Source organism: Fulmarus glacialis, unplaced genomic scaffold (genome assembly GCF_000690835.1).
Source record: "Fulmarus glacialis isolate BGI_N327 unplaced genomic scaffold, ASM69083v1 scaffold4845, whole genome shotgun sequence".
In the NCBI taxonomy this organism is placed as follows: Eukaryota; Metazoa; Chordata; class Aves; order Procellariiformes; family Procellariidae; genus Fulmarus; species Fulmarus glacialis.
In genome coordinates, this window is record NW_009214774.1 from 1,218 (window position 1) to 13,766 (window position 12,549).

Sequence of the window (12,549 nt, forward strand, 5' to 3'; positions counted from 1 at the left end):
TGCAATGTAATTTTCCAGGTGGGATTTCCAACACATTTGCAGCGCCATGAGGTTACACCTCTCTGCATGTGTCAGGGTTTCTGGCAGACTTCAGTCCCCAGAACTGTCAGTCTCAGAGTTGGTAGAAGGACTACATATCACAGACCTTAAAAATGGAACAATAAAAAGCTATGAATTAAAATATTTCTCTGGAGGAATGAATTCTGTCATGGCAGGGCTAGTTCTCTCAACTTTCTGAAGCCTGGGCCTCCGACTGTGTTGCTGTTTTGCATCCCTTGAAGCAAATCCCAGGTAGATTACTTGGGCAACCTCAATTACTTTGTGCAAAAAGTAATTGTATAGTGAAAAAGGTATAGCAGACTGTCTCAGTACCTGGAAAGGTAGCAGCACTTTGAGATAAACATACAAGAAGTTCTTAATAAGTCATTGCATAAGCTCAGTTGGTACCTGTGAGTAAAGAGGATGCTTTACAAGTTGGTTCTTTGTGTTACTCATGTGAAAAGTTCCAGTGAAATCAGTGGTCCCAGAAACTGCATGAAGCAGGAGCATGGATCGAATCTTTGTTTTCTCTTTTGATGTTCTTCTTTGTTCTGTTCCTCACTGCTTTTAATTGTTATTTAATGATGACTGATGAGTTATCTGAAAGGAAGAGAACTGTGACTCTTGCCTGGCTAAACATCAGTTTGTGTAAGGAAAAGCTTGAAGTGATGCTATATGAGGAGAGATAATGTGCTGTCAAAACAGAAGAAATGTGGAAAAAGAGAACCATGTCTCTTATTAGTTGATAAAAGAAAGCTGAAAACTCATTCTATTCCTTATCTCATACAAATGTGTCTTCCTGTAATAGATTTTTTTTTTTTCCAAAAGGAGAAAGTTGCTTTTGTCTTTACTTGTGATGAAAGAAATGATAACAAAATACACACTCAAGGAAAAGCTGCACTGCAGTATAAAGTCTTAGTGTTTGTAAATTTAATTAGCATTTCCAAAAGGGTGCAAGTTCTGTCTGTGTGAAAGAAACAGTGACTTGCCAGTTTTGTAGGAAATGTTACACTGAAGTGGGAGTGCACAGATTTGTAGAGGGGATGTAGACATTTGCCTAGGTCTAGGGGGAAGGAAATAGGAATTAAATAATAGGTTAAAAAAGAAAAATACCTAAAAATGTTATAACTAAAAGGTTGCTATTTTCATGACTGGGAGCAGGGCACAGTGTATATAAAACTTTTTTAAAAAATATGGGAAATAGGACATTCGCATCAGTGAAGACATAGTCCTCAGGAATTCTCACTTTCTTTCAAAGTGAGAAATTTAGAGCACAATTTGAAGGAAATGTTTGCAGGGGAAAATGGCTGTGAGGGGCCAAATTCTAATAGGACTTGTGCTGTCTTGTTATGCCTTCAAGTGTGACTGGCACTTCTGATTTCCTGTTTTCCACAAGTGGAGTGAATTTTGTGCAGAGATGTTCTGGAGGATGGTAATTCTCCATTTACAGTTGTAGGCTAGTAAAATAGCTATGGGTATTTCCAAACATGCTTGAAAAATGGCTTAAAACTCATGTAGGGGCATGAATATGGGGGTCATTGGGGGTAGAGCTGAACCCTTAATGCTGTTTATATTTAACTAGCATACTTTTTTTAACATTTAACTACATACATATTGGGTCCGAATATGTTGTGTTAAAGGCTATCTCTGGGTTTCACACTGGGTTTAATTAGAGCAAAGAATGCCTCCTGTTTTTGTAAACTTGAGTAGAAGAAAAATACAATGCTTGCAGTGTTCAGACCTGCAACTGTTAGAGGTTTCCTGTTCCTGATTAGTCTTTGCCTGTTCTTGTGTCAAATCAGATATACTGTAATCCCTCTGTCATGGCTCTTCTGTTCTCCAGTTTCCACTCTGATCTGGAGATAGGTGTTCAGAACAAAGTTTAAGAATTACTAGAGAGAATTGCACAGACTTTTGTGGTTTTTAGACTGCTCTTTTGATCTTTATTCAACTTTTTAGGAAAGAAGTAGAGTTGTTGATATTTCAGAGTGTTCCAGCTGCATGCTCCTTGAAGTTTTTAATGTACCGCTGAAAAGTTAAAATAGCTGGAAGCTGCCTATAATACTGAAATTAAAGGATTTTGGTTGCCAAAGTCTGAGTTCAAAGTTGCACCTTCTTACGGTTTGAACTCTGCATTAAAGCTATAGCAACATTGGGAGCTATATTCTTTTTCACGTAGCAGGAATATCCTGGATGATTGAATTCAAGCTCTGTACTTCCAACTTTGAACTCGTACTTACCTGTCTTGGTCCACTGATAACAAAGTACGAGTCTGTGAAGCCTAAAATTGTAGTGGAGCATTTTAGAAAAGCCCTGTGAGATGGTGAGATTTTGTTATCCCTAGTTTAGTGTCTGGGAAACTGAGACGTGGGGCAGGCTGACAAATTAGGTAGGAAGTCTGAGAGAGTTAGCAAGTAATTGCTGTAGCCTGTATGCCGGCTTTTCTTGGTGAAATAAAAGGATGCTGTCTTTGGAAGACATTAATCTGTATTTATTAGAAGCTTCCTTGGTTCAGTCCTGGCAATGCTGCTGTTCTTGTGGTATAGCACCAAAACTAACTTAGCAATAGGAATAACAAAATCTATACGCTAGCAATTAAGTGCTTGCTGTTTTGCTTAGCAATAAACTAGACCCCAGGTTGGTGGGGTGGAGGTATGCTGATATAAAACTGCTGAAATCCAGATTTGTGTGTTCTTCACATTTGGGTATGAAAGGGCACATACAGCTCTAAGACACCTTGATGCTGGTTATCAGCTCGTATATGAGCTAGTGCTCCCAGTGTAACTATTTAGATCAAGACCTGAAGGGGAAGTTGTATCAGCAGTGCCTTTGAATGCACGCTGGACCTCAACATACAGCAACATTTCTTGTGTGAAGTTAGGTCATAAAATAATTTTGGTAATGATCTTGGGTCCGATGCAGTTTAGATATTCTAAAGCTTTTCTATGGCAAAAATTCTGCATTAGAACTGCCACTCTCGGGCATCTGAGTTATCTTTGTCCCCAGCTTAGGGGGTGGGGAGGGACACTCAGGACCAGTGCTTTTCTGCTTAAAGATTATCTTGGTTAATGCATTCCCACACGGGATTAAGTGAATTCTGTCTTGGCAGACTGCTGATCTTGTATCAGTATCTGGAGGCACTACTGAAAGTGGTGGAGTGTCACCAGTAACTCTTGGTACACCCTACACTAAAATTCTGATAGGAGTGGAGGCATCATGAACACCCTCTAAATTTCTGAGTAATTCCAATAGAATAAGTGAATTGGTATCCAATTTGTAGCTGTGGCGAGAAGGGTATAATCTTACTCTGAATTTATGTGTAAGTTAGCATACTGTGGACCCCTTCTTGACTTGGACTCCTAGCTGTTCCTATAGCATAAGCAAATATTGTAACACTTGCTAATGACTACTTTTTTTGCTTGATAATATCCTATAGCAGCAAGTGCCATTCTGTGTATGTGAAAGGAATGTATCTTCTGTTGTTTTTACCTTCACTGTATTCTAGTTGTGGTTTGCTGAAGCTGTGGATTTAACCATTGACTAATGATTTCCCAGTATAACAGTCTTTAACAAAGTCAAAAAAGCATCTGCTAACTAGCTGTACTCATAAACACAGGAGCTCAATGATAATTGTCTTCAGTGTTGTGAATTGCAGGGATTTTCACTGGGTGTATGCACTGCCCTGTGATTGTGGTTTAATATAGGCTTACAGGAGCTAGCTTTAAAGTAGAAGGCAGTCTAGCCATGGCAGCACACAGTTCAAAACAATACTGCCCAGAAGCTGAAGAACTACAGAAATAGTTAAGCTGTAGTTCTTCTCTTGCTGCTGTCTAGTCTACTAGTGAAAAAACCAAAACAACAACAAAAACCAAACCCAAAACAAAACATCTGCTTATGTGCCTCTGTGTGTTGTGTGATCATATAGAACCCTCGTAATTAACTCTTCAGTGGAGCATGGTGATCTTATGATCATTTTTAACTCCTATTGTAACAGCCATATACTATCGTGATCATCCAATTGTTGAAATGGGACAGAAGGTTCAGCTGGTAGCAGAACAGAGATCTATGAGGCTTGGAAAGGCTTATTTTCATGCCCAGTTGCAATTTTTTTTTAAGGAAAATTTAACTCTTAAAGACGATACACTCCCATGTTAGAATGGGTTCTAAATGCTCAGTTACTCAACCTCACTGACTTCAACTGTCTTCTGTTCTTCCCAGCTTCTTCCTTTATCACCAGTCCCTATCCTCATACCTACTTTACTTTTTTCCCCAAAAATTCACCTAAGCTTTCATGTCTTTAACTTATTCTTGTACTGTGCTGTACTTCTGAGACCAGCAAAGCAGGTAAGTCCTTGACTGTCTACATACTGTTAGTTCAATAGGCATTTAGCTGGATTTGCTCACATAGAAATAGTATCTGGACTGGCTCTATGAAAATAAGAGTTACCACCCATTAAAGGGAAGTAGTTTTCCTGCTTTCTTCTCCTTTGCTCAGCAAGACAGTTAATATTTTACTTGCTAGTAAAAAGGTCTTAAAAGCGAGTATCTGGAAGAAAGATAACCTACGATTATGAGTCAACATCCTAGCTTTTGAGTAAGTTAGGAGTAAATGAGCCATCACATCTGTACAGATAGCCCAAACTTGATGTTTAGCTGGAGTGATCTGCACTGATGGCTTAATAGCATGAAGGGCCATACTCTGGTTAACTTAAATTCTGCTTGGGTCACTGTGCCTGTCTATTGGGAGACAGGGCACTTCAGCAGTCTCTGAATTGCCTTCATTAGATCCTCTAAATTGGATTGATGCAAGCTGTTTAAAGCGAGCTAGTAGGAAACACTGGGGCCAAAGTATTTGGATGGAATTCAGGCTGCCTGAATATGGCCCTACAATCTTAACTGTGCCACCCTTCTGGGAGAAGATAGTGAGACTTTACTGGTATCTGATCAGTGCCTGTATCAATCTCTGGAGTGTTCCAGAAGTCACATGACTTTCCACCAGCATAAAAACAAGCCTGAGAGGCAATGAGGGTACAGCAAGAAGGGGCAAAGGTTCCTAGCTTGGCAAGCAGCAGGAAGAATAGGGAATGGTGGCAGGAGGAGCTGAAGAGATAGTTGGAGGATTTGAAAAGGTAGGTGGGAATTGTGAAGGGGGGGTCTGGGCAGATATGAAAGACAAAAGCTTTTTTGGGAAGGAGAAGAAATGTCAGTAGGAGACTCGGGGAGAAAGGCTGCCTCTCCAAAGTGTGGTGGCTTTTTCTGCATCAATCCAGGTACAGACATGCTTTTGCTAGAATTGAAGCACCATGTTCTGGCTTAGCAAGCACAACATGCTCTCAGAGGAGATGAGGCAAGTTAGATAAAGAGTATAGTTTCACAATGTATTGTCCTCAGCAATAAAGCTTTGCCAACCCCTTTTCCCCACTGACTGTTCATTCTTACCCATGCTTTGCAATTTGCAGCCTGTTTTTTAAATGAAGTTGTGCTTTTCAGATGCTTTGTGGGTGTGTGCTGTAAAGCAGATTGGTGAAGTGGATCAGGTTTAAAAAAAAAAGTGCTAGTACTAGGAATAACTTTTGAACAACCCACCTGGTTTATAATGCACCCCCACAAAGTAGCAGGAGATGGAGAACTGCAGTGTGACCTCAGAGCAAACAGTGGTGGGGAAGCATTTTGAGCTAACTTTGCCACTGAAGATAAGGCACCCTTTAACTACACCCTGAGGCACTCATTTTGAATCCCCTTCTGCACAGGGAGACAGGAAGGAGTGATTGCATGTGGAAGTAAGTCCTTGTGAAGTTGTGGTAACAGAAAGGCAGCAGTATTGGTGTACAGTGAGAGGTAAAGCATAAGAAACGGGGCTTATGAGGAGGGGTTCCACTTCTCAGTCTTTCACAGTGTAAGGAGATGGCTGACAGGCGGGGAGAAGAAGAAGGAACGATGACAGAAGAAATGCAAGGAGTCTGGTGGAATTAAAGGATGGGTGAATGATGTGTGTAATATCACAGTTTACATGGTGCTAGGATTTATGGCACTTCAGGATTTATGTTAAGGTGTGTGTAAGTATTTCTAGACATAATACTTAGTTGTAGTGTCATTTTATAAGTACTGTAATTGCAATGTGTGTGTAATAGTAACAGAGAACACTAATAAAAACACTAATAAAATTGTAACTGTTCCTCTGTTTAACATACATGATCTCCAAAGCAAATCCTGAAAAAAAGTCTGATCTGATTGATGAAAAATCAGATGGCAAAAAAAGGGGTGGGAACAAATATTTGAAAATCTGGCTAGTAGGTTTTGTCAGTATCTCTGGTATTAACGGTCTTTCCTGTACTCTCATAGGGTTGTTAACCTACAGAGATGTTCTCTATACCTGTATGCTAATGAAAAATAAACTTTCTTCTTGGAAAAATAACCTAGCAGGATAGGAAGGTAACTTTGCTTCCAGGACTGTCTTCAGACAGATACAGAGATAATAGCCCACTTAGATTCTGCATCCTGAAGGAGGCTCAGGAAAGGTTCTCTCCAATCTGAAAAAAATCTTATGTCCCCCCCCTTGGTTTTCACCTCCTGAAGTATAACCCCACCCAGTCAACCAGCATGATCTGAGGGAAATGTAGTTTATGGAACCAGTGAAAGGAGATTACACTTAAATTCCAATAACTCAAGGAAAAAAAAACCAACCTTGCATTCATACAGCAATTAAATGTCCTCATTTTCCCTGAGCTGTTGTGTACTTTGACTAGTGGTCTGTATTGTATGTGACTTACTGATGATATATAATTCTGCTGTAAAGCAGAAAGGTTTTCAACACTACTCAGAATGGGAGTGTGACGTGGAAGACAACTGCAAAGAAATGTCTTCATTTTCTTCCTCGTGTAATGTGACTCAGCTCAGAGTCAGGAAAATTGTAGTAATTCTGTCCTGTGTGGATATGATGGCCTTTGCACCAGTGGCTGCTCTTCTCTTGTAAATATGATTTTGCTGATTTTGCTGTAAATGCCGAAGAAAGATGCTCTCTGAGATGCAAACAAATTAACAAAAGTTGAGAAATAAAGACCTTCATGAGGAATTTCAGAGCAGAGATCTGTGAGCACTTTTAGAGGGTCCTGGCTGGTAGGCACAAGAAATGCTGGTTTCTTGAATTCAGAATAACTTGCAAACAAACTTTCTGTAAATCCATCCGAAGGGGAGGGGTGAGGGGAGGTGGGCTGAAATGCCTCTGCTCTCTGTGAAAGGCTGTTGTTTGTGGAAGCTGAGCAAACCCAGGTAATTGTGGTGTTCCTGGGGAGGTATGTGGGAGACAAAGGTGAAATCCTTTAATTCATTACAGTCATAGTACTTTGAAACTCACCTACTGGAAACTATATGCTTCTGTTGAAAAGTCTCTGAGCTACTGCTGGCCTGTCTGAACTCTTCAAACGTTGACGTTGGCACTCTCCCAGCCTCTGAAATGTCTCCCCTATTCTAGGAGTAATGCAGTCTGTGTTACGGGGTTGGGGTGGGTGGGTGGTGGAAATCACCTGACAGGCATTGACAATGAAGGAGTCTGTCTAGTTACCCTAGGCTCTCTGTAGTTAGTGGAGAGAAATGCAATTTTGGGATGAATCTTTAAGCACTGATTTTAAACATCCAACTCAAGACGAGATGGATAATGACCAAGAGTCCACCTTTATTGCCTCAAGCTATTGTGGAATTTGCTTCAGCTAACAGAGCCCTACAGTCACATTTTTTTAAATTTGTGAATGCAGGTTATCCAGACCTGCTCATGGAAGGTGCAGAGCATCAGCAGCAGTTCCTCAGGGTCTGTCTTTATTGCTGGAATGTAGTCATGAAAACGTTGTTTATACTCTAAAGCTAAGGATGGGCCAACTTGGCTTAATTTATATAGGATTTCTAGCTGTCTAACACTATTTTTTAATGTAACACCTACCTTGCTTTTGGCTGATGTCATCTTTTATTCTTTTGTTACTGTTACCAAACTACTAGAAGTTGTAGCTTTTAATTTAAGCCTATTTTCATCAATTTCCCCTGTCTCCTTTTCCTACTTAATGTGGCTAATAACTGTTTTCAGCTGGCAAATAGACCTAGAAGTCGAATGAATGTGATACCATGTGTGTAATCAAGTAATGAAATATTACCTGCTGATATGTGATTAGACTATTGTTTATGACTGCTTATAGGTAAGCCCAGTGCGTCAACAAAATGTTAACACAGCCAATGGATATGCTGCAATTATATGATATTGCCTTTATTTTATACCACATGCTTGATGGTATTCATTTCCCGTCTTGATTAATCTTAGTTTTGTTTATTTGTCTTGTCTTAGGTCAGACGATTAAAACAAGACAATGGATTGGGGAGCTCTGCATACCATTTTAGGAGGTGTAAATAAGCACTCCACCAGCATTGGGAAGATATGGCTCACAGTCCTGTTCATCTTCCGTATCATGATCCTGGTTGTGGCTGCAGAGAGAGTCTGGGGAGATGAACAAGATGACTTTATCTGCAACACTCTGCAACCTGGTTGCAAGAATGTTTGCTATGATCACTTTTTCCCCATCTCTCACATCAGACTCTGGGCCCTGCAGCTGATCTTTGTTTCCACACCTGCGCTGCTGGTGGCCATGCATGTAGCTTACAGGAGGCATGAGAAGAAAAGGCAATTCAGAAAGGGAGACCAGAAATGCGAATACAAGGACATTGAAGAAATCAGAAAACAGAGGTTTCGTATTGAGGGCTCCTTGTGGTGGACGTACACTAGCAGCATCTTCTTCAGACTGGTTTTTGAAGCAGTCTTCATGTATGCATTTTATTTCATGTATGATGGGTTCCGAATGCCTCGCTTAATGAAGTGTAATGCTTGGCCCTGCCCCAACACAGTAGACTGCTTTGTTTCTCGACCTACTGAAAAGACGGTGTTTACTATTTTCATGATTGCTGTGTCCAGCATTTGCATTCTTTTAAATGTGGCCGAGTTATGTTACTTACTGACGAAATTTTTCCTCAGAAGGTCTAAAAAAGCTGGAAATCCAAAACATCATCCCAACCATGAGAATAAGGAAGAAACCAAACAAAATGAAATGAATGAGTTAATATCTGATAGCTGTCAGAACACAGTTATAGGATTTTCAGGTAGCTAAGGTGGTGTCAATGCTGGTGTTCACTCTTTTTGGAGTGAATATTCTTTGTTTAAAGGCTGCAAATGAAACAATTCAAGTTGGGAGAGACTTTGATATGTAGTGTCAGGTGTCAATTATGTATATGTCTGAAAAAAATCAGGGCAGCCTAAACGTGAAAATTGTGTGAGGATTAAATAGGAAAGTGTATCTTCCTATGAAGTACCCTTACAAGCCGACTATGACAAGTGGGAAACCCACTCATATCTTCATGCTGACACAGCTCCTGAAAACTACATGCAACAGCAATAAGAACAAAATTATTTCCAAGCTAGATATTCTAGTATTACAAGATGTTTTGTATTAGTGATAGTTTTTACTTGTGAACTGACAATTAAAATATTTTTCTAAAATCTAAGATTCCATGTTCCTTAAGGTGTTTCTAGTACACAACTGTTTTGTTTCTTAACCAGGTATATGCAGATGAACCCTGTAGTACCATATTCATAGGAGACAGCAATAGGCTACATCTTTACAGCTTTGCAAGCGCTGCTTGAGTCTGGACAGGTAGCTTGAGACACTTGCATACACACTGCTGGCTGTAGGAGGAGTTGTGTGAAAGCCCCCCACATGTAGTGTGGATAATTGACGTAGCTAGGTCCTGAGTGCAAAGTCATGCCTAAAACCAGTATGACAATATAGATACAGCCTAAGTAAACTTGCTTTAAACATCTAGCAGACCTGGTAATCTTTTCGATTTCCTAATTGCATACTATCAGTTTTATAGCAACATACATAAACTTCATGTAAATGTTTATTTCTCTAATGTATTAGCTGTATTTGTTTCTCTGTGCTATATCACATCATGGAACTCTTTTGGTTTTGACTTGTTTGCTTTTTTTGTGGTAGACTGATGGTGTTGTTATGAAACTAGGGGCTCTTTGGTTTGAAGGACATGGGAAAGTATTGCTGGAAACAGAACAAGTCTTCTGAATAAAAGGCAAACACTTTAACCTTTCTCAGTGAAGTGAGAGTCTATATGTAAATGCTAGTGAGATCTTAAGCAGGACACGTGCTTGTGAAAAACTGTTTTCAAGCAGGGATTTTACATCCAAAGTGCCCATAGCCCATACACACCCATCATTCCCAGCCAGAGTACTGATGCCCTAATTCTGTTGTCCATACTCAAATGGAGGTACACATGTAACTCTTGAGGGCACGGAAGTATGTGCTTGTGGGAGGGGTATGCTGCTGAAAGCAGGGGATCCTGAAGGTCAAAGGGGTGGGTGTAGTACAAGACCCTAGCTGTAGTGTCTTGTGTGTGTTTCCTATTTTGGATCACTTCTCACCATGATAAAACTCACCATGATAAAAATGTCATGGACACACTGACCTCAGCAGAGTTGCTCTGGTTTTTTTACACTGGTGCAAGTGGATTAGCTGCATTGTTTTTGTATCGTGGAACTACGCTTTCAAGGGGTGTAACAAAGAACAGGTATCCCTAGGAGCAGGGATTACACTCGGCACGGTTTTCCTCCTCCTGTTGTATCACACTTTTTCTTACAGGTGCCAGCACAGCTTTGTGTGTGTCCATGCTGTAAGAGGGTTTGAGTTGGCTGGTTGTTTTATGTGTGACCAGTAGAACCCTAACAGGGTGCAGGCACAAGCAACAGGAGAGAGAAAATACCTAGAGTCAGTTCTGTCCCTGCATGACGGCCTGAGCTGAGCCCTGTCATTTATCTATTCTCTTCTGCTGGCAAACTCCTGATCTTTCCTGCCTTCGCAGCACATTTTTTTTTAAATTGCTGCTGTGAAAAGAAATTGCTGCTAGTCTTCTGAACGTGTCTATCAGCAAGCTCGAGGCAAAAATATACATAAAACTGTATATTAGTGTGCTTGTATTGTTCTCTCTGCAGACTGAAAATACAAGCAGAAGTGAAAAGTGTTACGGAAGTTCGCCTTTGTAGGCGTTGTTCCCGGTGGCCTCGTCATGGTTCTTCTCCAGGCTCCACGTCCCACTATGGCAATGGTTTAAACCTTTACTTAATGGAGCTGCTCCTTCAGGGTCAGGACGGTGGGTGCTCAGGCTGTACCTCAGCGGATTGCCCCCCAGCCTGCCCAGGGGCAAACAGTGGGGGCTCAGGCCTGGTATTGTGCTGGTCCCAGGGCGTGGAGACCAGCTACTTCTGTTCCAGAACTGTTTCACGGAGCAACTCGAGCTATGGACTTTCATCCAGGGCATGCTGCGAATCACATACCATATAGGGAATACAAATGGAGATCAGTTAATGATTATGCCTGATCATGTCTCACCACTTCTAGTGATCAAATTGAAATAGCCCTATGCTGAATGTCAATAAACCTGGAAAACACGTTAAGGCAGACATGTTTTCCTCAAATGGAGAAGGCGTAGTTTTTCTTGGTCCATGATAAAGCGCCCCAAACGGGGATATGACAACAGCTCTCTATATTTTCATTTCCTGCTTACAAGTTTTCAAACAGTGTTTTTTATTCCAGTAGTTAGATTTTTCTAGAAGATCAGTTCCATGTCTGTTCTTATTTTAAGCCTGGATAAGTGGGCAAAGCTTAAATGAAGAAATTGGGCATACATGGTCCTTTGTGCGCCAGCACAGCTGCGTGCGTGGCCGTGCCGTAAATGGGTTTGGGTTGGTTGGACGTTTCCTGCATGGTAGCAGCACCTGATAAGGTGCAGTCAAGCAACACTGCCCCTCTGCTGGGGTCTCCTGGCAGCCAGATGCATCAGGAACAAATGTGCGAGTCCCTGTGCAACCTACCCCAAGGGTGGCTGTAAATCAAAGAGCCGGAGCTTATCCAAGGCTTCACTAGTGCTAAAGTCATTGACTCAGCAGGGAAGACCAGTTGTGACTGAGATGTGTTTGGCTGGGATGTTTCTCATCACACTATGTGCAACCCTAATTACCAACACTCTCCTTTAGCTGAAAACATCCCCTGACTTTTGTTACTGCCAAGGAAAAGTCCCTGATGGTTTCAGTGCCCTCTTCAAATAATTCCTCATTTCCCGGTGTGTTAGGCTGAAGTAGATGGCATCATGAGGAAATGGCAGCTTTCAGTGCCTTGTTTCTCCAAGTCACCTCCCCCCCGCCTGCCGCATCCTGTGGCCTGAGCAGGGGAGGCAGCTGTGTTTGGCGGGGTGGTAGTTAACGCTTTCTGCAGAGAAAAGCTGAGCTGCTTTTCTTGGTTTCAGTCCTCGCCCGATGTCTTCATAAGCTGGCTGAAGTTGGCTGGGGCTGCTCTGAACCGCAGAGCACACCCACTCCCAGCCCTTCTCTGTGCCTGCCCTCGCTCCTGCCTCCTAGCCATCCCCTGGGGAGAGGGTCTGACCCACTGGTGACCGGCAGTTTGTACCATA

General features: G+C 41.5%; 1 protein-coding gene across 1 annotated transcript; it reads left to right on the forward strand.

The window, feature by feature from the left end:
• Positions 1-8,374: 8,374 nt before the first annotated feature.
• Positions 8,375-9,510, forward strand: LOC104077437 (gap junction beta-6 protein). The gene has a single exon (XM_009578681.1). It carries the CDS (start codon positions 8,391-8,393, stop codon positions 9,180-9,182), a length of 792 nt encoding a protein of 263 aa, XP_009576976.1. The 5' UTR covers positions 8,375-8,390; the 3' UTR covers positions 9,183-9,510.
• Positions 9,511-12,549: the final 3,039 nt, after the last annotated feature.

Coding starts and splice junctions, on each gene's coding strand:
- LOC104077437 (XM_009578681.1), top strand. CDS start 8,391: ATGGATTGGGGAGCTCTGCATACCATTTTAGGAGGTGTAAATAAGCAC.